General features: G+C 44.3%; 1 protein-coding gene across 7 annotated transcripts in view; it reads left to right on the top strand.

Annotated features, from left to right (window-relative positions):
• The window catches only part of ncam1b (neural cell adhesion molecule 1b), a 63741-nt gene extending 40024 nt beyond the window's left edge, over positions 1–23717 (top strand). For 3 of the 7 annotated variants that reach the window (XM_058080143.2, XM_058080144.2, XM_058080145.2), the window contains 11 exons: positions 3684–3834; positions 5494–5681; positions 5860–5956; positions 6037–6207; positions 7275–7403; positions 12371–12495; positions 12766–12946; positions 14481–14679; positions 15387–15503; positions 16188–17138; positions 19717–23717. In XM_058080143.2, the coding sequence (XP_057936126.2) occupies positions 3684–3834; positions 5494–5681; positions 5860–5956; positions 6037–6207; positions 7275–7403; positions 12371–12495; positions 12766–12946; positions 14481–14679; positions 15387–15503; positions 16188–17138; positions 19717–19837 (2430 nt within the window). In that variant the 3' untranslated portion in view covers positions 19838–23717. The other 4 variants (XM_058080146.2, XM_058080148.2, XM_058080147.2 and 1 more) reach the window with 4 other exon arrangements.

The following is a 23717-nucleotide window of genomic DNA, read 5'->3' on the forward strand; positions in this document are numbered from 1 at the left end:
CTCCATGCACCGCCAGCGATACCATACTTTCACAATACATGGAATTTTATGGCGATATGCGATAATCATTTACTTCAAATCAATGCGATCCGATATGATATGGTGCAATTTCTTGCAATATAATGCAATTCAACGAATGCAAATAAGCAAAGGAATTCAGTATGGTCCTACAAAAAGGATTTGGCTTTATTCCTTCTAGGCACTTGGCAGTAAATTCAACTAAAGTGCTATTCGTCTTTTTTTATATGCACCATTTCTTGATCATTCTTTTTGCCATCTTAAAACAGCAACAACTTTCCTCCCACGATCACATCAGCTATGCAATTACAATAGCAGTGGTTCAGTGGTGGAGTAAAACAATTACAATAATTACTGCTGTAAAAAATACAGTACAGCAACAGCATAGTTAAAGTGACACTTTCCACAGTGGAATCAATGTTTGTTTTTATTCCTGTCTGCTAATATGAATGAGCTAGCAGCTAGGCTAATACAGTAGTGAGGAGCAGAAAGGAAAACAACTTCTACCCTTTTAAAATCGGTTCCAAATTCAGGAAGAAGCCAACTGCTTTGCTGTTCTAATGTCACCTGCTGTGCTGAACACTCGTGGGGGGGGCACCTGTTGGGGAGGACAAATAGGTCCTGGACAATTTGGAAAGCAGGAAGATCCACTGACCTGATTTGCTTGGTTCTTCCCCGGTGTCCGACCAGGAACCAGACGGGGGTGGCGGCGGTAGACTTGTCCGTGTTGAGGTGTCCCCCTTTCGGGGGGAGGGCTTCTTAACGCGGCATTCTTTGCAAATGACGGACGTTTTGTTTTGTCGCGCTTTCTGCCGTTCTTTGCGAATCCGTAGTGTTTCCGAACATACCATTTAAACGTTGCGGGGGGGGGGGTTAAATATAGAAACTTCCTCGCTAGTGCTTGCTACGAACGTCCATGCTGTTTTACTTGTTGTTGGATGTGCCTCACGGCTTCCGTCCGTATTCAATACTAAATGCCAAATAACGATGGTGCGTTCATGGCACCTGGGGAACAGCGTATGGGGCGAAGTTTAACATTAATAAAACGGCGCTTGTATCGGATTTTACCGATACCCACAAACGCATCGAGAATCTTGATTTCACCCATCCATTCATTCATTCATTTATTCATTCATGAATCATTCATTCATTTTCTACCGCTTATCTCGCACATGCGAATGGATGCATGATTAATATCGATCATTTTCCACACCCTTAGTGTTTATATCTCACTCAGTGTTGAGCCAGCACTCCCCTCCAGTTTTTGATGGCGTTATTCTTGCCTCTTTGCAAGAAGACCTGCATCACGGCCAGCGACTGTTTGTGAAAAAGAAGGAGATGCCAGCTTTTCTCCATTTTGTCTTGTATCTTCTGCATGTTTAGTAAATAGAAGCGAACTCATCCGATAAGGAGAAATCACACTCCAATTGTGTTTAATGTTTACCCAAATGGCAAGCCAGTGATGATAAACTGACCGCTATTCTAACATGGATATGAAATATTACATTTATTTATACTTGCTAGCACAACAAAAGGTGGGTGTGTTTTTGAATGGCTGGTTCCTTAAGTAGCCGGGGTAAAATTCATTCATTAGGACAAAAGAGCACTTGAATGGAAAATTGACTGGAGGCGAGGAGGGGACTACAAATGTTATCACGGGACAGGATAACAATTACAGGACTGGTATCAGCAGACCGACTAAGTGGACCCATGGAGGACATGTTGTTTGTGTTATGAAGGAAAGGTGTTTCAAAGATGATGGCAGCAACCTGGTTTTCAGTCCGACTCAGTTCATTCATGGTCATCATCCTCGGATGGTGCACACGGACACGGTGTTTCACCGCACCGAGGCCGTGTGTCTGGAGACATCCCATAATAGAGCAGGCGGAGGGGAGACCAGTTATATGCACAGGGGCGTGTGTGCGTGCCAAGCATGTCACTGCCAAATGTGCTTTGGTCTTTCCTTCTGTATATGCTGGGCCAGTGTTGCTGAAAGTTAGTGGTTAACTCAGTTAACTCATTAGCTCATTTATGTCTTAACATTCCAATATACAACACAGCAGCGACACAACCAATGTTGTAATGGTGTTAAGCAGTAAATGCCCAGTCAGCGCTTTAAAGCGCATGCAGAGGTGCATGAAGCTGACCAGTCACATGCAGCTACTGCCATCTTGTGGTGTTGAGCTTCCATACAGCCATAGATGGTAATATCGATGTATTTGGACCCCTGAGGTCCAAATAGAGGTGACCATCTATTATGGAATAATGATTATTTCTGTGTAGAAAAACTATACAAATACAATTGAACAGTACAAACAAATGGACGCTTTACTCCTAATAGACACCTGCTAACCTCGGCAGAGGAATGAAGACACTCCCTGCCGTCATAGAAGGAAGAGGGTGACAATTTGGTTTGGTAGAGAGTAGCCAGCTGCAGCTGACAGGAAAATGAAGGCGATTTAGTTGAAAGAGTCTTTATTGACTAAATTATGAACAAATGTAGACTTCATGGTGTACGTGGGGGGGGGGGGGGGGGATTTGTTGCCAAGATGCAGAGTCTAACGGAGAATGTTTTGCGCACAGGGGTCAGAATAAAAGGCCATTGTGTTATATAAGCGTTGCTCCAGTCCCTCTACCAACGATGCATAATGAATGCTTGGCCTGTTGAATTTGAATACAAACCAAGCAAGGTTTCTCTCTCTACATGGCTGCTCAATCAGTATGTGTAAAACCTCCATGGCGTTGTTTTGGCTGCAGGCTGGACCAAAGCCATGCAAAAAGCGCTCTACTTTACTTCCGTTGCACCTTGTGAAGTGAGCCACTTCACTAAATCCACTAAACTAAAGCAACTATTTCAAAACATTTGTGTGTGCTAAATGCCTTCATAAGGAAAAACATCTCAAAGACAATTTTTAGTTCCTTCCATTTCCAAACAATCAAATGGTGCATGTGGAACATTTCATAAAAGCATTATGAGCACTTGCAGGAGTCAATGACACATGAAACACGTGCTTCATGCATTAATGCCATCGAAATCATTGGTTTGGGAGAAAATGACACGCCTTGAGGATGCAGTATTAGCAACAATGATTTTTTTTTTTAAATGCACCACAGTTGAAGTGTCACCTGTTGACGCCAAAGGTGAGGAATCTACTTAAAATCAGGTATTGGTGAAGCATAACTCATTAGCCAGCTGCTTGTTGTCATTCCCCTGCCTCCAAGTGCAACATTGCTCTTCCTCACACATTTGGAAAGCATAACAGCCAAATCAGGCTGGGAATAAACAAGCAATGGAGTAAAAAAAAAATAAAAATACACCCTGACATAAGCCTTAAGAAGCAGGAATGTAAAAGTGCCAAGCTGGCTCAAGGTAAAGCGGTGCCGTCACAAGTTGCTAAGCACTCCGAATGGAAAGCTCTACATGGGTCCTCCTGCCTTGAATTATTGATCAGCTCCCTGCTGCTGTTATGGCCGCTTTTCTTTCCACATCTCTACTGAGTGCACTGTCGCCTTCTCTGTAATCAAATGTCTTCTCTGCTCATTAAAAGGCATATTTTTTCCTTCCATATTTTTTACTTGACTCCTTTGCATTATGTAAAACAGCATTATAGCCATAAGAGTAACGCATATTATCACTGACCAGACCGCTTTATGCTTGTGTTTAGAATCAGGATGGAAGTGTGGTGGTGAGGAGCGATGCCCGCGTCTCGTCGCTGACGCTAAAGTACGTCAAGTATACCGACGCCGGCCAGTACCTCTGCTCAGCACGCAGCGCCATTGGGGAGGATGATCAGATAGCATATCTGGAGGTCCGCTGTGAGTATTACAGTTCTGTTCTTTGTAGAAGTAGACAGTGGAACCTCCGAGCTGCTCCTCTGATTGATCTAGCGGGAATTTGAAAAAAAATGTCAATACATTTTAGAGGACTGGAAGTAACTGCACAAGATGGCATCAGTGATGGCAAAGATGAAAAATGACATGAGCGACTTTACTGCAACTAAGGACAGTAGTACAGTCATGGCCAAATATTGGCAGAAGCTGTTTTGGTACCGTTCTTTACTGTACTCACATCTGCCTGCTACCGTTCCTGAGACAGCACCACACTGGTGGTGCCACCCATGAAGACTTTCTTGGGCCCTCTGAAGCCTTCTTTTCAACAATCCAACCTTTCTTCTTGAAGTTCCTGATGATTTGATGAATATTTGGTTTAGCGTCAACGGTACTTGCAGCAATATCCTGGCCTTTGAAGCCTTTTTTGTGTTAAGCAAAGTGTTTAACAGATGAAAAACAAAGATTGCAATCACCACCCACTTTTTTAAAGCTTCCAGTCTGTCATGCTCAGTCATTGAGTCTTTATCCTTGTTAATGCTCCCTCCTACCCTAGCAAATAGCTAAATGTTTTTCATTTCATTTTCACGACAAAGAGGGACTCTGCAATTATTTGCCATTTATCTTAGCACTCTGCTTCACATTCTGGAGAAATTTCAATCTTAAAAATTGAGGCAGCAGACGAATGAATGAAATTTATCCCATCCAGACACCTAAAACTCCATCCATCTATTTTCTATGCCTCACTAGGGTCTCAGGGGTATGCTGGAGCCCATCCCAGGTGTATTCCCAGGCGGGGTATACCCTGGACTGGTCGAGACCTAAAAATATGAACAAAAATCACATTTTGTAGAAGTTAATGATTAATGACAATTGAAATGGATTTCTTTGACCTTTACTGAAAGGGAGAGAGAGTAAGGAGGGGATCCACGCCAGTAGCAACTTCTGACAACCCATCGTTTGTGATCTGCTTGATCAGATTTTACGGCTCTGCACGACACAATTCTCCAAAAATCAGCCGAGCACAGTCCTGCGGTACGGTAACCTGGCGGCGGGCTGGAGATATGCAACCTGTCGCCGCCAGCGCTTCATCTGACAGCTCACTGTTGGCGGATCCTTGGTTACTTTACTGCCTGAAATTTTTCTAACTGATGCTACTGTCAAAAAAAAATATTAAAAAAATGGCGGCGTGTTCTCAGTGACATGAAATAAAGACGTGCCCCCCATAACCAGACCCCCTGGCTTGTTTAGTAGCAGCGATTTCTCACGCCCTCACACATTTGCATCTGCGCACGAGACACTGCCAGCTGTAATTAACTCGACTTTAAAGCATCAAACACGCCGCTTTTGGCGCCAGCAAATGCTTTAAAAAATGGATGGATGCAGCGTGTTTGTTTCACACACACATAGCACTGACATCTCTCCCTAAATGGCGTGATGTATTACTCTAATACAAACACGATGCCATGGACGTTGGTATCAGACAACATATTTTGTCTGTAATAACCCAAGACATTTTTATCTCCAGTTTCTATTGCTACGGCCACGATGCCACCGTGATAGCTTAACATGGGTGCAACAATACAACACTTTAGCTCATTTTATCAAAATTCAATCTTGGTGATGATTTGTTCTCTTTCCCCTAAGATACCCCAAAGATCAGCGGCGAAGTCGCCATGTACACCTGGGAGGGAAACGCTGTCAACATCAGCTGCCAAGTGCAGGCTCACCCGGGCGATGTCACCATCACCTGGCTGAGAGATGGTCTGACGCTGCCAAACGAAAACACCAGCAATATTAAAATCTTCCGCTCTGCATCAGCGAGCTACCTTCAGGTGTGCACGTGATTTTTGCAATCTGTAAAAAAAATACATACACAACAATGCGCTTCTTTGCGTCATCAACATTTCATGAGCCAACATGTTTTCTTTCAGCTCTGCAGTGAATAACTCAGGCTGGAAACCCACGGCAACAAATACAAATATCACAATGCTTTAATTTGCCTTTTTTCAGGTCACACCGTTGTCTGAGAATGACTTTGGGAGCTACAACTGCTCCGCTTCTAATGAGATGGGCACAGAGTCCAAAGAGTTCCTCCTCATTCAGGCGGGTCAGTCTAAAAAAAAAACAAAGAGTCCAATCCACAACAGTCTAACAAGCACTGGCTCTTTTTCCTCACCTTTTTCTTAGAGGTGCCATCATCTCCTTTCATCAATGAGGTGACACCTTTCTCCACTACCGCACTCGTTCAGTTTGAGGGGCCCGAGTCCACTGGAGGCGTGCCCGTGTTAATGTACAAAGCCGCATGGAGGACGCAGGGCAGGGGCAGCTGGTCACAGAGGATCTATGAGCTTAAAGAAGGTATGAAGATGGAATAACTGATCATGGACGTAGCTGTAACTACTGGCAGTTCAACAGTATACATGATGAATTTCATACACACACCCTTATTGTTATTATCCTAATATCATCATGTCAAGCCGCACCCTTCGTCAATACCGTAAGCCCTCAAGATTACACTCCAGATCAAGACTTTTAACATGAGTGGAGAAATTGCAAGAATTTACCAATCGGACTCTAAAACATTTTGGAGTCAACAACAACAAGTGTGCCGTGAGGAATTATTCAATATTACTTTTTAAATTAACATGTATTAATAATTTTCTGCAAATATTATGTCATTGTCGCGTGTCATTGGTGTAAAGACTGGCAGAGCAATGTAATATTCGTCCGTGTGGCAACACGTAGCTGATTGCCTCGTTCCTCTAATAGACTTAGTGATGCACGTGAGAGGTAGTGGTGACATTTTGTAACATTGTTGGTTAAATTAGTATGCGGATCAAAAGGATCTGCTGTGGCGAGTCCGTAATCAGGAAAAAGCTGAAAGAAGCAAATAATGTTGGTTATTGGTGTGCCGCAAAATTTTTCCAACGTAAAAAACGTGCTGTGGCTCAAAAAGGGTTGAAAAACACTGCTCCATTGCATGAAAGTTTTCCATTGAAATAAAAACTCAAAGACCATGGCTCCAAAAAACTCCAAGCCCCCCCTAAAATGGAGATCAAATGAAAAGTCAGTAATGAGTAGTACCGTCATTCTTGGTCGTCACCTCAAAAGTTGGTTTGGGCACGCTTGGTGCCGGTCTTCCCAGGAGGCTGGTGGGAATGTTGCTCCGGGTGGTGAAGATGGCTTCCACTGTCTGGGACTGATGTCCTCCTATCCATCCCCGAATGTTCTTAGTTGGATTGATGCTGCATTTTGAGACATCCTAACCAAACAACCAAATGTTTGGTTTCAAATAGTCAACATCTTGCAGTCGTCAGCCTGAAGCCAAAAAAATGAAGAATGAGAAGTTGAATAGGTTGACTTCAACATATAGATAGACCAACATTGCTCCTCAAACGTGACCATGTACTTCCCATTGATGGCAGGCTCCATCGGCGAGGTGACCGTCACACACCTGAAGCCGGAGACCAACTACGAAGTGAAGATGTTTGCCATCAACGGCAAGGGTGAAGGTGAAAGCTGCCCGGTGGAGTTCTTCCGGACGCAGCCAGTTCGTAAGTTTCTCAACCATTTCACTACATCAGCTTGATTGTCGTCGTATTGTACCCGATGACCGAAACACGACCTCGCCCAAATGAATTACTGTTGGATGGAGAACAAAAGCTAAAACAACCGTTCCTTGTGTTTGTGTTACCTGGTTTGACAACACAGCATGGCAGATTATATGAGCGCTAAAGGTCATTAGAAACCGTGTTGTTGTTGCCTGAAGTCAACAGCAGCGCCAATCAACTGCTGGACCGCAACACGTGTTCCAACTCCCACGTCTCATCTCCACACCTACTCTGTACATAATCATTGTGGTCCGTTGGCTCTGAATGGCTGACATGACATTTGTGAACCAGCTTGAGTCCAACACAAATGTGAATATTCTTTAGCTTTTAGCACCCTCTGTTGGCAGGAAATGGCCATTTCAGGATCTGGAACATGTTTCTGAGCCCTTGCTGTGTTTGGATAAAGGAGGTTATTTGCAACTAATCACCTTACAGTACCTTTTTTCTTTGTGTCCTAAGACGACGTTTTGGGTTTGTTCTCAGGAGACGCAGGTTTGTTCTGTTGGAAGGACGTTAGCCTGAGCGTAGCTTCCACAGATTAGTAGCCTCTCTAATTACAATCTAGTGGTGTGTTGGTAGACGTGGTGACCTGGAATGGCCTGATCATCATCATGTGTTTGTAATTTCACCCCCCCACTCCAGCCCCCCCAGCCCCAAGAGACGTCATAATAATAGAACATTAGCTAGTAGCTTAGCCATTGAACTGTCCTGACTGCAGATTCACAAAGCAAAGCGAATCTTTGCATTTCAAAGATTTGCTTTGGACCTGGGACCCATATTTCCCTTAATTCCCGACCCATTTCCATTGAAATCTAAAAGATGCAAATGTGTTGTCATCTTTTAAAGATGAATACTATGGGTGAATGATCATTTACTCCAGGGTTAAAATGCGGCAGGGTTTCTGGTTTGGAAAAAAGCTGTATAGCGAGAACAGGGTGACCAGAAGCCAGACTGAACCATGACATGGCTACTATGAATGATAATACAGTAATATGGAAGTGGCCGGGTGTGAGACAAACCAGCCTGCCTCCGTGTTCCCAGCGTGTTGCTGTTTGACAATCATCTTTGAGCATCAATTTGTGGAATGATAGACATTTCAAAACGCACCTGCATTGTTTTTGCTGTACTTTTCTTAAAATGAATGTCTCATCTCGTTCGTGTGGACCCAATGTCACGTGAGTTAGCCATCTTCTGACCTTGCTCATCAACAGCCATAATAATATGTCCAAAGCGCATTTCACAGTGATGTAGTAAGTAGAGTGGGGTTGGGCATCAAGTCTCAAACATCAATGACAACCGGGACTAACATTCCCATTCTCTCGGGATCGTTCAAATGTTTTAATTTTGAACACGGAAGAACACCAAAGAAGAAGAAGTGGCTGCAAAGTTTGACATAACTTTGTTTAAAAAAAAGCAACACTTGCTAATTGGCATTTGTTAATGTTAATTGGCAGATATTAACTGTGCAGTGGTTACATAACAAGGAGGAAGATGACTCAAATATTGCCCAATCAGTTGTCTAACACATATTTTGATATCATATTGGACCAGTGGTCTGCGACTCATCCAGAATGGATCTGCAACCCACTTTTGGTCTTAAAATTCAGCAGTGTAGTGAAGCTGTAGCATGTAGCATGCACTTGGTAGTATGCACTAGGTCAGGGGTGTAATGAGAGTCACATACAGAAAATGAAAGAACCCAAAACAAAACACCAACATCTTATCTCTATTACAGATGACAAAGTGTCATATCTAATAATATATCTAATTAATAATTCATACATTTTATTCTTACTATATACTATACTATATACCCACCAGTTGAGAATCACTGGTAAACACAGCCCCCCATTTTTGGAATTTTGGGGGGAAATCACCCACAATCCTTATGACACTTGAACATGTCTTTCCTTTTTCTGCTTGCAAAATGAGGACAACTGGATGAAGGCAGCTAATAATGCATGTAGTGGGGTTGGCCTATTCCTAAAAACTCTCCAACAACATTTCATCGTGTTATCTGTAGTACATGCTACGACCGTGTAGTAACAGGGACATTCGTGACAACATGCAGTACTTACCATATTTTAGTCATTTGAAGCATTCAGGGGCACTTTGATTTCAGACAACCCATAGCAATGGACGCTTCCAGATCCCGTTATAGTGAAACACTCAGGCATTCTTATAGCCTTATCATGTAGCGCTAGTGCTAAATGTTTCATGGATCATTTACAGTAAGAGCATACAATGGCCGTATCTTCCAGCACGCGACTTGTGCTCCTGGTTGAGCTGGTAAATTCAACATGGCTCTCAAGTAAAAAAAAAATACAGAGACTCGCTAGCGAGTTCTAGGGGTTAAGCTGAGATCTGTGTTACTACGCCAGGAAAGTAGTTCTTCACTGTTAGCGGTTGCAGTCATGATGTCGCTGTAGCTGGGTTAATATTCAGGTCGCATTCTGTAAATAGAACATTTTTTTCTTGACAAAACACGGAAAAAAACGAGGACGAGTGTTCATGATGACGGGCAAAATTCCATCAAAAGTTCAGTTTTCCTTTAAATTGTTGGACGTCTTCAGTTACATAATTTGTCCTATGTTGTCTGTTTGTGTGTATATTCTTTAATCCTGTAACCCCCCCTCCCAAAGTGCAATTCATATGACTGTTATTCTGCTTGCATGGCACCATGACGATCCACTCGGCTCTGCAGAAGGTAAACTTGTACTGTTTGAGACCTTTGAAAGACGACTGATTGCTTTAACCGGAGGGTCCCTCCACATTAAACGCCACATTAATTGCTCACACGCGGACACAAAGTTGGAGGGATTAATCAAGTGTGTAGGTGTCCGCCTCAGCAACATTAATGAGAGCCAGAGCCTCTTCAGTGGTGATGTATATCAGCATCGCTCCAATTGGATTACCTGTGGGATGCACCTATGAATCTAGTCCGCAGTGAAGCATGATCCCTCTAATCGTGAGAGAACTGTAATCAATATCTATCCCCTCCCCTCAAAACACAGCCTTTTGCCGCCGTTTGCTCTGGTTCTCGATCATCAACTTTTAAGATTCATGCTTTGCTAACCGACTCATTGCTTATGTGTTTTGTTTTGTTTCCTCACACTCACCTGCACCCTAGAATACCTGGAAGACCTAGTACACCTAGAATACCCTAGAATACCATAAAGACCTAGAACACCGAAAAGACCTAGAATACCCTAGAACACCTAGAGTACCCTAAAAGACTTATTTGATTACATAGGGGTGTCCAAACGTTTTCCAGCGAGGAAAGGATGTGGTGGCCAGATTTACATTTTTTAAAACAACCCACGCTACACTTTTTGGATATTTTTTTTAGTTTTTCGACATTTCAACTTTCTCCTTCTATGTTTGTTTTGTAATGTTATGCCTTTATTCTTATAATATTTGTACTTTATTACTGCAATTTAACTTTTGCCAACCTAATGTTTTAAGAATTACAACTTTATTTTTTGTTTTGTTATTCTTACTTCTCTTCCTTTTCATTTTTTCCTTCATACAGGTAGGCAGTGGAGCCCTGGTTAGAGTATGTTTTGGTTAACATTTATGCTACAATTTTGCCTAGTTTGCATGCATTCCCCAATGAGCGTACAATGTGATGTTATTCATAAACACACTGCGTGAGTCCAACTTTTTTCATTTAGTTTTGATTACAAAAATATTTTTATACTTTTACAATTCTAGTTTTACATGCATATAACAATTGTATGAAAGGGATGAATGAACTTTTAAGGTTACTTTTCCTTCATTGAAGACATGACTGTTACCAAAGACACCATGTGGCAGCGAGACACTACACAGACACCACCAAACAGGAGGATGGTGTCTGTGTGGTTTCTCGCTGGGAACGGTCACACCAAGAATCATGTCAAAGTAAATGTAACCTTAAATGTTCATGTGTCCTTTTCATTCCCCATTTGTTTAGCGTTTACAGTATTTGCAAATGTTTTCTGCATGTAAAACTCATGGTAAAAATATAAAAACATATTTTGTGTCAACATTTTTTGCTTTCTGGAACAAATTATGATTTGATGATTTGTTCATTTTGGTTAGAATGGGACCTTATGGAATGAATTAATGACGCTAACCAAGGTTCCACTGTAGTTCATTTTTATGCTTGTAAAATTACTGCTCTTTTTAAAATGTAGCTGTTTTCTTTTGTTTTTTAGTCTTCCTGTTTCATTTTAGAACATGCTGAGTGCCAATAAATGAACCACACTTTGGACACCCCTATTAGCCTACCGTATAAGAGACGGGACACTTCACTGAATCTAGGCGTTTTTGAGCTTTTATGCGAAGCCAGTTATCGTTATGCACAAATCTGAACAGTCTAACCAGAGTGCCTCCTGTCAATTGTCTTTTGACCCTGCTAATGAAGATTTTGCATACCCGTTTAGTGTCATACGTGCTAAATTCAACATCGATTATGCAAATCTCAACAAGCAAGTAGGTCAAACATTTTGGTGCATGATAAATGGGTCGTTCTGCATAAACATTTCATCCGGTGCTAATTTGTTGTGCTGTAAACATTTCAGTCAATAAGAGAGAGAAAACCCTCTTGACTCCTGAGGCTTGGTATACGGGAATATCAGGCAGCAATTTGGATTCCGTTTGAGTGCCACTCAGACTGAATCAGATGAGCACACGCCTGTGTGCCATTTAGTAATGTGTGACTCCACCATCTGGAGGCGAGCGACTGAGGAAGGGGCCAGTGACCTGGAAGGATGACAACGACAAAGATAGAAGCCACTTTTCCAGTCTGTTTTACGTTTTACCTCAAACTAAACTTAAAGATAGGCTGCTTTGCTTACTAAATACCCCACCTCAGTCCGAAAAACCATCACACCGGGAATAATAGCAGCATTCCTGCTTGCCTGCAGGGAATCCCAATCCTCCCAAGCTGGAAGGAGTGCTTCAGCCAATCGGCAACTCCTTGAAAGTCAGCTGGATCAAGCAGGACGACGGTGGATCGCCCATCTTCCATTACCTGGTCCGCTACAAACCTGTGAGTATTGATTAGATAGTTTTTTTCTTGAAATATAACCTTCATAACTTCTTAGAATATGCACGGCCCTCACTGGAAAAGGTTTGGACACACTTGGTCTAGGTTTTTTGTTATGCCAGACCAGGATTCTATTCCCTGTCGTCTGCCATGAAAGGTGGAAGTGTTCCCTGAATTTCTACAGTATTGTCCCTTGGGAGGATCGGCTGAGAAACTGTCGTTGCTGAGATACTGTAGATCCATTTTTATTCGATGCCTTTGTGCTCCTGTCAGATTAAATCGACGCAGTGGAAACCAGAAATCCGGATGCCCAGCGACAGCGACTACGTGGTTCTTAGCGGGCTGGAGTGGGACACTGAGTACAATGTCTATGTGGTGGCAGAGAACCAGAAGGGCAAATCCCAGCCAGCGACCATGTCCATCAAGACGTCCATGCAGCCAGCCGTCATCCCAGGTACAGAACCCCCTCCCCCAACTCCGTCTCCGTTTCTCCTGCTGCGACTAATAAACACCAGAACACTGAGGAGCTCCACTCAAAGCTCTCAGCATCACGTAGTTTGGCTGGAAAGGTAGATGACTTGGGGGAGGGGGGGTTTCTCAGACTTGACAGTTTTTGACAGCCGTCACCAAATGAGCTTGAGTCTGCTCCTGCAGAACTGGGCCAGCGACTACTTCCATGGAGGATGAAATGTTCCCCCGTGAAGAATTGTCATTTTCTTCAGTGCAACGTTTCCAATAACCGAAGCGTGCATATCTCCCTGCTCCTTATAACAGATGACTAACCTGCATGCACGTCCTCACCGAAACTTGTCTGGTCATGTTGCCCCCCCGCCCCCCGTGCCATCATGTCCTCTCACTTTCACTTCCTAATTCATTTTCCCCATTTCAAGCATTCGCACCGTTTCCTCCTTTGGGATTTGACTTTGTGCTGTTTTGTTTTTTTTGCTTTGATTTCATCCTTGTGTTTTTCAGACGACATATTTTCAACTTCTCTCTTCCTCTGTTCCCCCCTACCCTCCCCATGCCCTTCTACCCCCCCTTCCCTCTTCATTACCCCTTTCTTCCAATGTTCCCGATCGGTGGCCCCGGTTCTGGACATTGTGCTTGCGGTGTGTGTCGGGGATATGTGCGGCATCCAGCCACTCTGGGCTGTTCATCCATGACGTGCTGTGTGGTGTCACTCATCCTGTCTGCCATCACCGCATTCCTGCTCTCGTAGTTCGGCGGGCCCGCTCACGGACGCTTGCCATTCCTTGACCTGGCCGTCTCTGCTATACACGCTTTCACTTCTTAAAACAGACTGTGACAGATGCGTGGGAAAGCGTGATGAGCAGCTTTTGCACCAGAACCGAACCAAATGCAGAGGAGGACCCCCCCCCCCCACCCCCAAAGCCTCACAGACCCGTCAGTGTGGCGGTAGAAGACATACAGCAAATGAGGGCCAGTGTGGTGGAATTGTACAGAAATAGAGCAAATAGAGCGATGGCTCCACACGGAAGTGTGGATCTTATTATTCCATAAATATGAACACTAGCTAGCCTTTATGTCACTGATATGACCAACATCTAACAGGAAGGATGCCACTTCACTGGAGTAGGTTTATGCCATCCATTTCTCATACATGTCTCAATACATAACAGGGTTTTTTTTACATTTCTAATTGATGGGTGCTTTTTTTGGTGATTCAGATTCTGTTTTTTTCTGATCATAAAGAGTGTAGTTTATGGAGAAACAGAATATTTTGCATAACTGAGAAGCTAAGTCCAGGATATTTGCTGTGAGCTTTGGCTTGCTCTGACAACTAACACTAAATAAATAGCCATGTACGTACGTTAATATCAGGGCTCTTCTGCGTCTGTCCACTCCCTTAGACTTGGAGAGGAGGTGAGTTGTTTTCCTATTCTACTGAGTTGTAGTTGCAGCCCTTAGCCCTTAGCAGTTATTTGCATGTGTTAAACAGTTTTTGCATGTGTGTGTTTCTGTGTCAGACCTGGATGAGGATGCGGGGTTCCCCGTGGGCATCATGCTCTGGGTGGGGATCCTGGTAGTGGCATTTGTGCTCCTGCTTCTGGCCGTGGACGTCACCTGCTACTTTGTCAACAAATGTGGCCTCATCATGTGCCTCTGCGGCAAGTCAGGCTCCGGGACCAAAGGCAAAGACTTGGAGGAGGGCAAGGCCGCCTTCATGTAAGTCATCAACAAACGGAACCAAATTGAAGGACTCTTTTACAGTTTTAGCATGTGTCAAAGATGCATTCTTTATGGGGACGCCGAAAGCTTCTTCTTGGTAGACACTCGGTAGATGTCCTATTTTTGATGTTACCGTGCTGCCCTCAAGTGGACAGGTTATGAAATAGTGTAAATGTAGTATTTTGGTATCAAAAGTTATACTTAAGTGTAGCCTTAGTCTGGTTCAACTATCATTTCCAAGGGCAACAATGTCCGACTAGAAGTGTTTGGAAGAATGCTTTTCGTCAACATGCATTGAGAACCTTTCAAGAAGGCATCACCTCCTCATCCCCTCCTCCATCTTGTGGAGGATTACCATTTATTATACAGTATTCACAAAGAAATTGTTACAAAATGCAGCAGAATTGGAAAGAGCAATGAAGAACCTGATGCAGTGTCTCCTTCCTGCTGTTATGGCACATGGCTGTGAGGCATTCAGGTACACTCGTAAATGGAACTGATTCGATTGATGTTATTTTCCATGGGAAATTGTTCCCCTTGGAAAAGCCAGGTATGACTGTAATCTGGCAAGTCAACAAACATGGCGATATAAACATGCGTATGTATGTTTGTTGGGTTGGACGCAACTGAATCAGTGAGTCGTTCACTTCTTGGGTGTGATCATATTTCTATATTACAGGATATAATGTTTGTCCGTCCCGCAGGAAAGACGAATCCAAAGAGCCCATCGTTGAAGTCAGAACGGAGGACGAGTGCACAGCCAATCACAACGCAGCAGGACCAACAGAGCCAAACGAAACCACGCCCCTCACAGAGCCAGAGTGAGTAGCGCTGACCGCCACAATGCCGACTTTTTTCTTTCTTTTTTTTGCTGTTCAAGCAATCTCTATCAGCCGTTTTACTTTGCACTCCACTTCCAAGAATGTTTCAATTTTAGCAAGGCACCTTTGGACAAGTTCTGGTTATTCTTGAGTGGAGTCCACTGAGAGTTTGTGGCTTTCTGTTTTGATCCCATATGATTGGGAAGTACCGTACTTTGGTTTCTTTCTTTCTTTCTTTTGACCTCTGCAGCCTTTGTGTGATGATATGAAGGTTGAAGCAATACCAGTTAAAGACACAGGAAGCCTTTGTCCTCCCCAGCGTGGTCATTGGACGACCTCAGCAAGATTACATGACATGTCACTGGTACTGTTTAACCCCGTCTAGGTGGTTCCGTGGTGCCGTGTAGTTCTCTGCTGGACTAGCCCCCCCCAACCCCCCAGTCAGTACTCTCCATGTCGGTGTGTGTATGGGATGTAACCCTTTAAATGTCCACTCACAGCATGACTTTGGTTCCGTGTCTCCTTTTAGGCTTAATAGTGGCTTTTTTTTCTTCTTGATTTCAGTTGCTTGTCTGTTTGTGAGGCCGACTAATCCTCTGGCATGCCGCTCCGAGCTCCCCCTTCCTTGTCACAGTCACCCTGGTGTCTAGTCTGTGTGTCTCTGTTCTCTCCCTGCTCTCTCAGGCTGGCGGCTTTCACTGCTGCTCTGGCTCTGGACACGCTCTCCTCCATAGCCACCAACTCCGACACGGCCACGGCCACCCTTGACCCCGCCCAGGACAGCCCCTCTAGCGAGACCACTACCCTCACGTGTAGCCTGTCCACCCCGGCCAACGACCCCTCGCCCACGCCCATCTCGGCACCGGCGCCGAGCCCGGAGATGAGCGTGGCCCCGCCCACACCCCCCATCTCCAGGTCCGCTGTCGAGGCTAAGATCGCACCGTTAGTCGAGCAAAGAAGAAGCGAGTGGTCAGGGGAGGAGGCGAAGCCCGAGTCGCCGCCGAGCACCCCAGATTGGAATAAATCTCCAAAATCCGGCACGCCCATTCCACCGAAGCGAAGACACTCTCCTAAACTTAACGCCCTGAAGGCTAAAGGTAGTCCTCCCGTGTCCCCGCTCGCTTTTACTCCAGACACCAAGAAGCCTGCTCCCAGCCCACCGGTCTCAGCAGCACAAAGTGCCCCCCCGCCTCCAAAAGCAGACCCTGATTCAAACAGCAGCGGGTTTGACAAGCCGACCGCCGTTCCTAACACTCCCCCAGCCCCACCTTCAGCCATCCATAGTGTTCCTCAAGCACTAGATGCTGAAAAACCCTCTCCTATAGTTGAAGACGTCCCTTCTCCCCTGCCTGCCACCCGTGTTTCCCCCCCGCCTGCTAGTGACCTCCTCGCATCACCACCAGACATGTACGACTTTCTGGCCCACGACATGGGCCTCAAAAACGCAGGTTTCGACTTGGAGCTCAGTAACGGGACAGAAAGACCCTCGGAGATCCCCGCCGACCTTATTAGCTTAGAGAGCCCGCCCTCTGCCCCTTCTCTGCCCAATGGCGACGGAGCAGACCTCCCCCCCCCAGGCCCAGTTCAGGACGCATCAGAGACTCTGGCCAAGACCGGTCCTCCTGTCAACGATGAGTACGGCTCCCTCTAGAGGTTTATCTGTGTGTGCGTGTACGTGTGAGTGAGTAACTTGTGCCTTCATTCATTCACCACCACTTGTTGCCATTCGCCACACTAGGGTGGAAATAAGAATAATAAGAATAAGAATGACTTCACCGCGCTGCTGTGGACTCTCAGCCAACCGTCCCAGTTGTGACACCGGCAGTCAGGAGGAGGTTTTGTGTGATGAGGGAAGCTGAGCGTTTTGGACCAATCGGTCCAAAACCTGCACAGTTTGGTGCAACAGGTCTTGGTAGGTCTCTGGATGGTAAAACCTGTTCTGTGTTGTTTTGATGCAAAGTCTGCATCTGCTGGGTAAACAGAGGGACGTCATAGGCAGCACAACACTGTGGAACCGGGCGAACCCTGCGGCACACTTGTTACACTTGTTACAGATCCAGTGTTACACTTGTGATTAGAAGCAAACGTTAGCGCACTGCATGGCTGCAATCTGCAGGGGCACTGTGGTTCTGGTCTTAACTTGTCCGTGATGTAAAAAACAACAACATGACAACTCTGGCACCTTGAGACAGGTTTTGCACGTCTCAAGTGTTTAATCTAAAGTCTTGAGTCTAGATTCAAGTAAAGACGTGCAAGTCAAGTCCCAAGTCATAGGCTTGAATGTTTGAGTCCTTACAAGTCGTAAGCACTGTATAGTGTCTCCCAAATCAAATATTCATATAACAATAATGTTTGACAAGTACAAGAAATGTAATCCATGCATGCATTGTTTGGTCTGAAGCCTGATTGGATGTTAATAGATGAATTCAAAGACGCAGATTCCGTGGGAAAATATGCTGTCTTGCTAGAAAGGACATAACGATCACGTTAGTAGAAGACTTTGAATGAGGACACATTTTACTCAACATACTCCCTGAAAGTCAAGTCAACAGTTCGAACCGTCTTTGAGACTGTCGAGTCCAAAGTCATCACAATTGCGACTTGAGTCACTGATGTTGAAGTCTAAGTTGAGAAGCATGTCTTTGACCTTGTCGATTCGATTCCAAGGTCGACAAAATTGTGATTCCAGTCAGTCCCAAGTCCAAGTCGAGTCTTTGCTAATATTGACAAGTTGAGTCCAAAGTCATCAAAATTGTGACTCAAGTCAGTGAATGTCAAAATTGCAGTTGAGCTGCATTGGTTAATTGATGATTAATCGATTATCCAATTAATCGATAACTATTTTGGTAATTGATTAATAATTTCTGTATCTATCCTGATTTTTAAAGTCCCTTAGTCATCCATGACAGCAGACCATTATCTTTAGAAAGGACCAATCGCCATTTCTGCGTCTTTCTGATACCTTGCAGAGCAAACCACTGCAGAGATGCGTGCATGAAGAATATTCCCACGTAAGGTCTGGGATTTTGTCCACTTGTGCTTAAGGAAACGCATACATCTGAGTGACGCCGAGACTAGCGGCTACCGAGATGTTGTGTTATTGTCGAGTTGAATCCTAAATCAACAAAATTGTGATTTGAGTCATTGATGTCAAAGACAAAGTCGAGTTGCAAGTCATCGATATCGTTGGTGTCCAAAGTCATCCAAAGTATGAGTCATGTCTGACTCGAGTACAGTTCTTGTGACTCCAGTCCACACTTTCGACTCTGGGGCAACTTGTCAAAGAAGCATTATTCTGCTCAGTGCAACACTGGCATGGAAACAGAAGTTCAGAAAATTTAGAGAGATGTTTGCAACCCTCCGGACAAAAGGTTGAGGTTATATTGGTTAGTTAGAAGTTAACCCAGACTAGCCGAGCTAACAAGTACAGTGGTTTTGGTACATTGTACAGTTTTGGATGAAAACAAAGATGTCTCAGTTTTGCCCTTGTGAGGATAAGCGGCATAGAAAATGATGGATGGATGTATGGAGGTATGGATGCCTCGGTTAGTCTGGCCAAAGGAAGCAACCAATCGAGTTTGATTGATCTTAAAATGACTTCATAGCTCCTCCTCTTAGACGAGTGTCCAATGGGCTTCTATGTCAAGTCGCTGCAGTGTGTGTGAGTGACAGGGAGAAAAGCTCTAACTCGCTTTGGTCATTCGGTGTCAATCTCTGGACGACCTTGTCTAATTGAGACCGTTTTCTGGGGTGGACTTCCTGCATATTTGGGTCAGTACGGTGTTCGTCTATGGCGGTCAGGCACTCACGCTGGTTTTCTCTGTTAAGTGAAGCGAGAGGTAGCGATAGGAGAAACGGAGGCAGTGAAGCTAACCCACACAGCGGCGTTTGTACGAATAAATATTGTTCCTGAGCTGAAAGGAGACAGGATGTGGAGTCTCGGACTAAGGCGGTTTTTCTGGCGTTTTCCTGCTTCTGGCCGAGGGAGAGGTGACTGATGGCGTGTCGTTGTTTTGCAATCCCCTGACTGTTGTAATGGTGGTGAAGAAATATGTAAGGGACTGTGGCAGACACAGCGTCCTCTTACATAGAAGGTGACCACGTCATTGAGATTCAGTGTGAACCAATGTCGGCTGGATCTTTTCAATATTCCTAATTTCACTCCCCCCGCCCCCGCCACCCTCCCCCAAACCCCACCTCTTTTCCATTTCAGGAAGATTTTTCCAGACGGGAAAGGCAAGCTGGAGGAAGAATTATCAAACGCCCTGACGGAGATGGCAGCAGAGCAACACAACAGCGTCATACAGACGAAAGGCACGCAGAGCAAAGCATGATGACCTCGGCCAAAACCTTTTGCAACGACGGGAGTTTTCATTTCCAGTGCCCTTAAGTACACACATTCACCAACACACATTTGTCTAGCATGCACTTTGACTTTGCACCCGAGGACTCAGATTTAGTTTATTTTTTTAATTATTTGATTCAAGCAGTCAAGATGTGTGTAAAATATATCGTGTAAGTACGTCACCTTTACCGTACTGGCAGTCTCACACAAGCATTAGATTATCATGAGAAATGGGAACAGTTCGATACCGTAAATGATCCCGTTATTTACCGACACCGCACTTGGGGACAGGATCTTATTCCCGACATAGCAAATGTCATAGCAACAGGAATAATAATCATTTGGAGTGCATGAGAAAGTAGAATGGGAAAGATGGCCATCAAGTAACCTGTCAGGGTGAACACGGTTCGATGTCAGACTTTTACATCCATCCCACACGATGAGTTTATTTTCACTGGGAAAAATAGATGATTTCATGCAAGGGTGCCCAAACTTTTTCACAACTAATAAGTTCATTATTAGTATCAACTATAAAGTTATTATTGGAAATTATGAGTTATTTGTTTTTTTGCTCGTATTTCCACTTTTATTGGTCTTTTTCAAATACTTCAACATTTACATTTTTTTGTAGTATTTATTCCAGTAATATTTTGACTTTATTCGTAGTATTATCACTTTTTCCAAAAATAATTTTCCCAAATTTCTTCATTCATTGACTTTGTTTTCCTTATCTTATGACTGACTGGTGAAATTCTGACTTATATTTCTAATTTATTCTTGTTAAATGACTGTTTTTTTGCTGTCGTTTTCTAGTTGAAGGAATCTAACACTGGACCAATAAAAACAAAATAGGCGTGGGCCGCACTTTGGACACGCCTGATGCCTCATGCATTATAACGCAATCTGAGCTCCAATGCATCCAGGCCTGTCACGATAACCAATTTTGCTGCATGAAACCGTCCCACAAATGATTGTCCATGATCCATAAAATTGCCGACATTTTTGGGGACAATTTCTTCTTCTTCTATGGCATTTTATGGCATAATAAGACTACATCATATCAAAAGCAATCAAATTTCCTTTCTCGTCACTGGAATGTCAAGGGCTTTGGAATCAAGGAAACAACATCAAAAATTAAACAGGAAAATAAATTCCGTTCAGTAAAAATCATACTTCAATAAAAGTCACAATCATGGCCAAAATATCCCGTCTCTGTTAAGAAAACAGTGGAGTGTATTGTTACTGTATTATGTGGTGTATTCGTGTATTGTTGGAGTAGCGGAATAAATGTTTCTGATGTCTTCCTTCACTCGCCTATACGCTTCAGGAATTGCCGTCCGACACGTCTGTCAAACCTCGTTAGCGTTTGGGCTGCGTCGAAAGGTTACATTTCTTTGGCAACGCAGCAAGCGACGCCGTCTGTGACCGCGCATCGTTTGGCGCCGTCTCGTCAATATTTACTTTGCCCACTAACGCCTCAGTCAGGCTCTGCTACCCCCCCCACGCACCGGGGCTTAGCATTCCACTCAGAAACCATGGCTCTCTTATTGATTAGCATTTCTTGCTAACTTGCTACGTGCTAGCACTTTCTGTGTATCCAATCACGTGTCCTCGTACAGGACAACACGTACTGGACAACACGTACTGGACCATACGTACTGGACAACACATACTGGACAACTCGTACTGGACAATACGTACTGGACAACACGTACTGGACAACTCGTACTGGACAATACGTACTGGACAACTCGTACTGGACAAAAAGCTGACAGGAGCACACGGACATGCAGAGTGAACCCTCTTGTCATCAAGCCTGTGTGGCACAGAGAGCCGAGGGAATCCAACACGTGGCATGCACGTGTCTGTTTACCGAAGACGGCAATATCGTCGACTTAATTTTTTTCTTTTAGCGTTCGATTTATCGATTATCATGACGGGTCTCACTTTACACAAAATACTGTAGTTACTGAGGAACTAAGGCACATAGATCTAGAGTAGTAGGAAGCCACAAGGAGAGTAGTTACTGAGGAAGTAAGGTTCTAGAGTAGTTACTGATGAGTAGTTGGAGTAGTTAGTGAGGAAGTCATGAGTAGGGCTTGGGCTTATGTAGTTTTGTTCCTCATTAACGACTGTAATCTTGTATATTGTATTGTAAAGTGCTAGCCTCGTTAGCTAAAACGAATGTTCCATCGAGGGCCACATCCTAAAATAAAATGTGGAGGCCCGTGTTTATTTTTCATTTGGTAAAAGAAATGCCCAAACATTTGCCATAAAACAGCCTACATGCTATCATCCACTGGTGGGAACACTTTGGCCACACATGATCTAAACCAGTGATGGGTCGTGACCATCGACTGGGGGGTGGGGGTGGCATGCTCTTATTCTGAAGGGGTGCTTTTTATGCTGTGGTCATCTGTTAATCCTCCTGAATGGGGCGACACTGCTCTTACTTTAAGGAAGTTCAAATGCAACTGCACCGCCCGGGACTGTGAGGGTATGAAAATAACACATGCATTTACAACCTGCAAGGCATGCTGGGTAACCTCATGGTTGGAACATAAAAGACTGCCTTCCCCTCCACACGTTTAAGGATGACATGTGTTTTGTCACAAAGCCAAGACGAATAATGAAGGCTGAATATTTACTGTTTGACAAATGAAGTTCAACGCTCGGACACCAGAGAAGACATTCCAAATTCCACAGACTGGGAGACAGCGCCCCCCTGGTGGCGAGAACGAGGGACCACCCCGCCCTGCTCGCCCCCAATGTTGCACCCCACTGCAGCAACAGAAGCATTATTGTAAACATGTCGAGGTTTAAAGTGCACGCAGAGCTTGGTAAAAGCTGCTGGATAGCAAGATGTAGCTACTGCCATCGGAGAGAGTCATGAATGCCATTCGAGAGGGTGCGTCCGGCGACCGCGTGGGGGCGTTAATGGGGTCATTTACGGTACTCTCCATGCGTGTGCTGTTGTGTTCGGCTGGATTGTGCATGTTTGACCTGCAAACGCTCTCAGCTTTGCGGTCTCGTCTCATCTGTCGCACGCGTGCAAATGTTCCGTCGCTATGACAACCAGATTTGTTGACGCTTTCGAAATTCTATGGCTCAATCGATCCAATGTCAGTCACTGTTGTCGTTTGACTCCACAATGAAAGGACGCCGCAGAGATGAAACAGAAATGCCATAGGGAGTTTTCGATTTTTTTTGTACGATTTATGATCCAGCGTTCCCATTCCTGCCTGCAAGCTTGTGCACTGTGCCTGTGTCGGTGGATTGTCTCGTCATGGGTTTCTATGATAATCTGCATAGCTTTGTTGTGAGAGATCTAGCGTCTTTGTTTTTATATATATATATAAATATATATATGTATAAATATCTACTGTATATTACCATGTAATATTAGAAGGTGTGCTAAATGGACAACCATAACAACACGTGACACAGCGCTATCCGGTCTCTCCGTGGTGGCTCAGGAAGGAGGGTGTCGGCATGAATCCCTCCTTACCTACCAGCAGGTGGACACACCCTCCCTGCCTTTGCTCCTCCTGCTTTCTTGGGCTGATGTTCCCACGTATCCACCTTGTGTTCTCCTTCAGGTGTTTTGTAACGTGTGGGTGGTTCTCCTTGTTTTTTTTTTTTACACCCGAGTCTTGGACTTCTGTCAGGAAGCAGGGTGGTCACTGTGAAAACTAAAGGCTGTACTGCCCTGATATGCAGTACACAGAGTACACATCATAGAGTAGAGTACACATACTGCACTCCCACAGACCACCTTGCTTCCTCTTTTTATTCACTCACAAACTCTGCCGTGTACAGTCTGGAGTGCTAACCCATTTTCAAAATAAAACATGGTTTCTCAATCTCAA

Source organism: Doryrhamphus excisus, linkage group LG8 (genome assembly GCF_037039965.1).
Source record: "Doryrhamphus excisus strain RoL-2023G ecotype Guam linkage group LG8, RoL_Dexc_Guam_v1.1, whole genome shotgun sequence".
In the NCBI taxonomy this organism is placed as follows: domain Eukaryota; kingdom Metazoa; phylum Chordata; class Actinopteri; order Syngnathiformes; family Syngnathidae; genus Doryrhamphus; species Doryrhamphus excisus.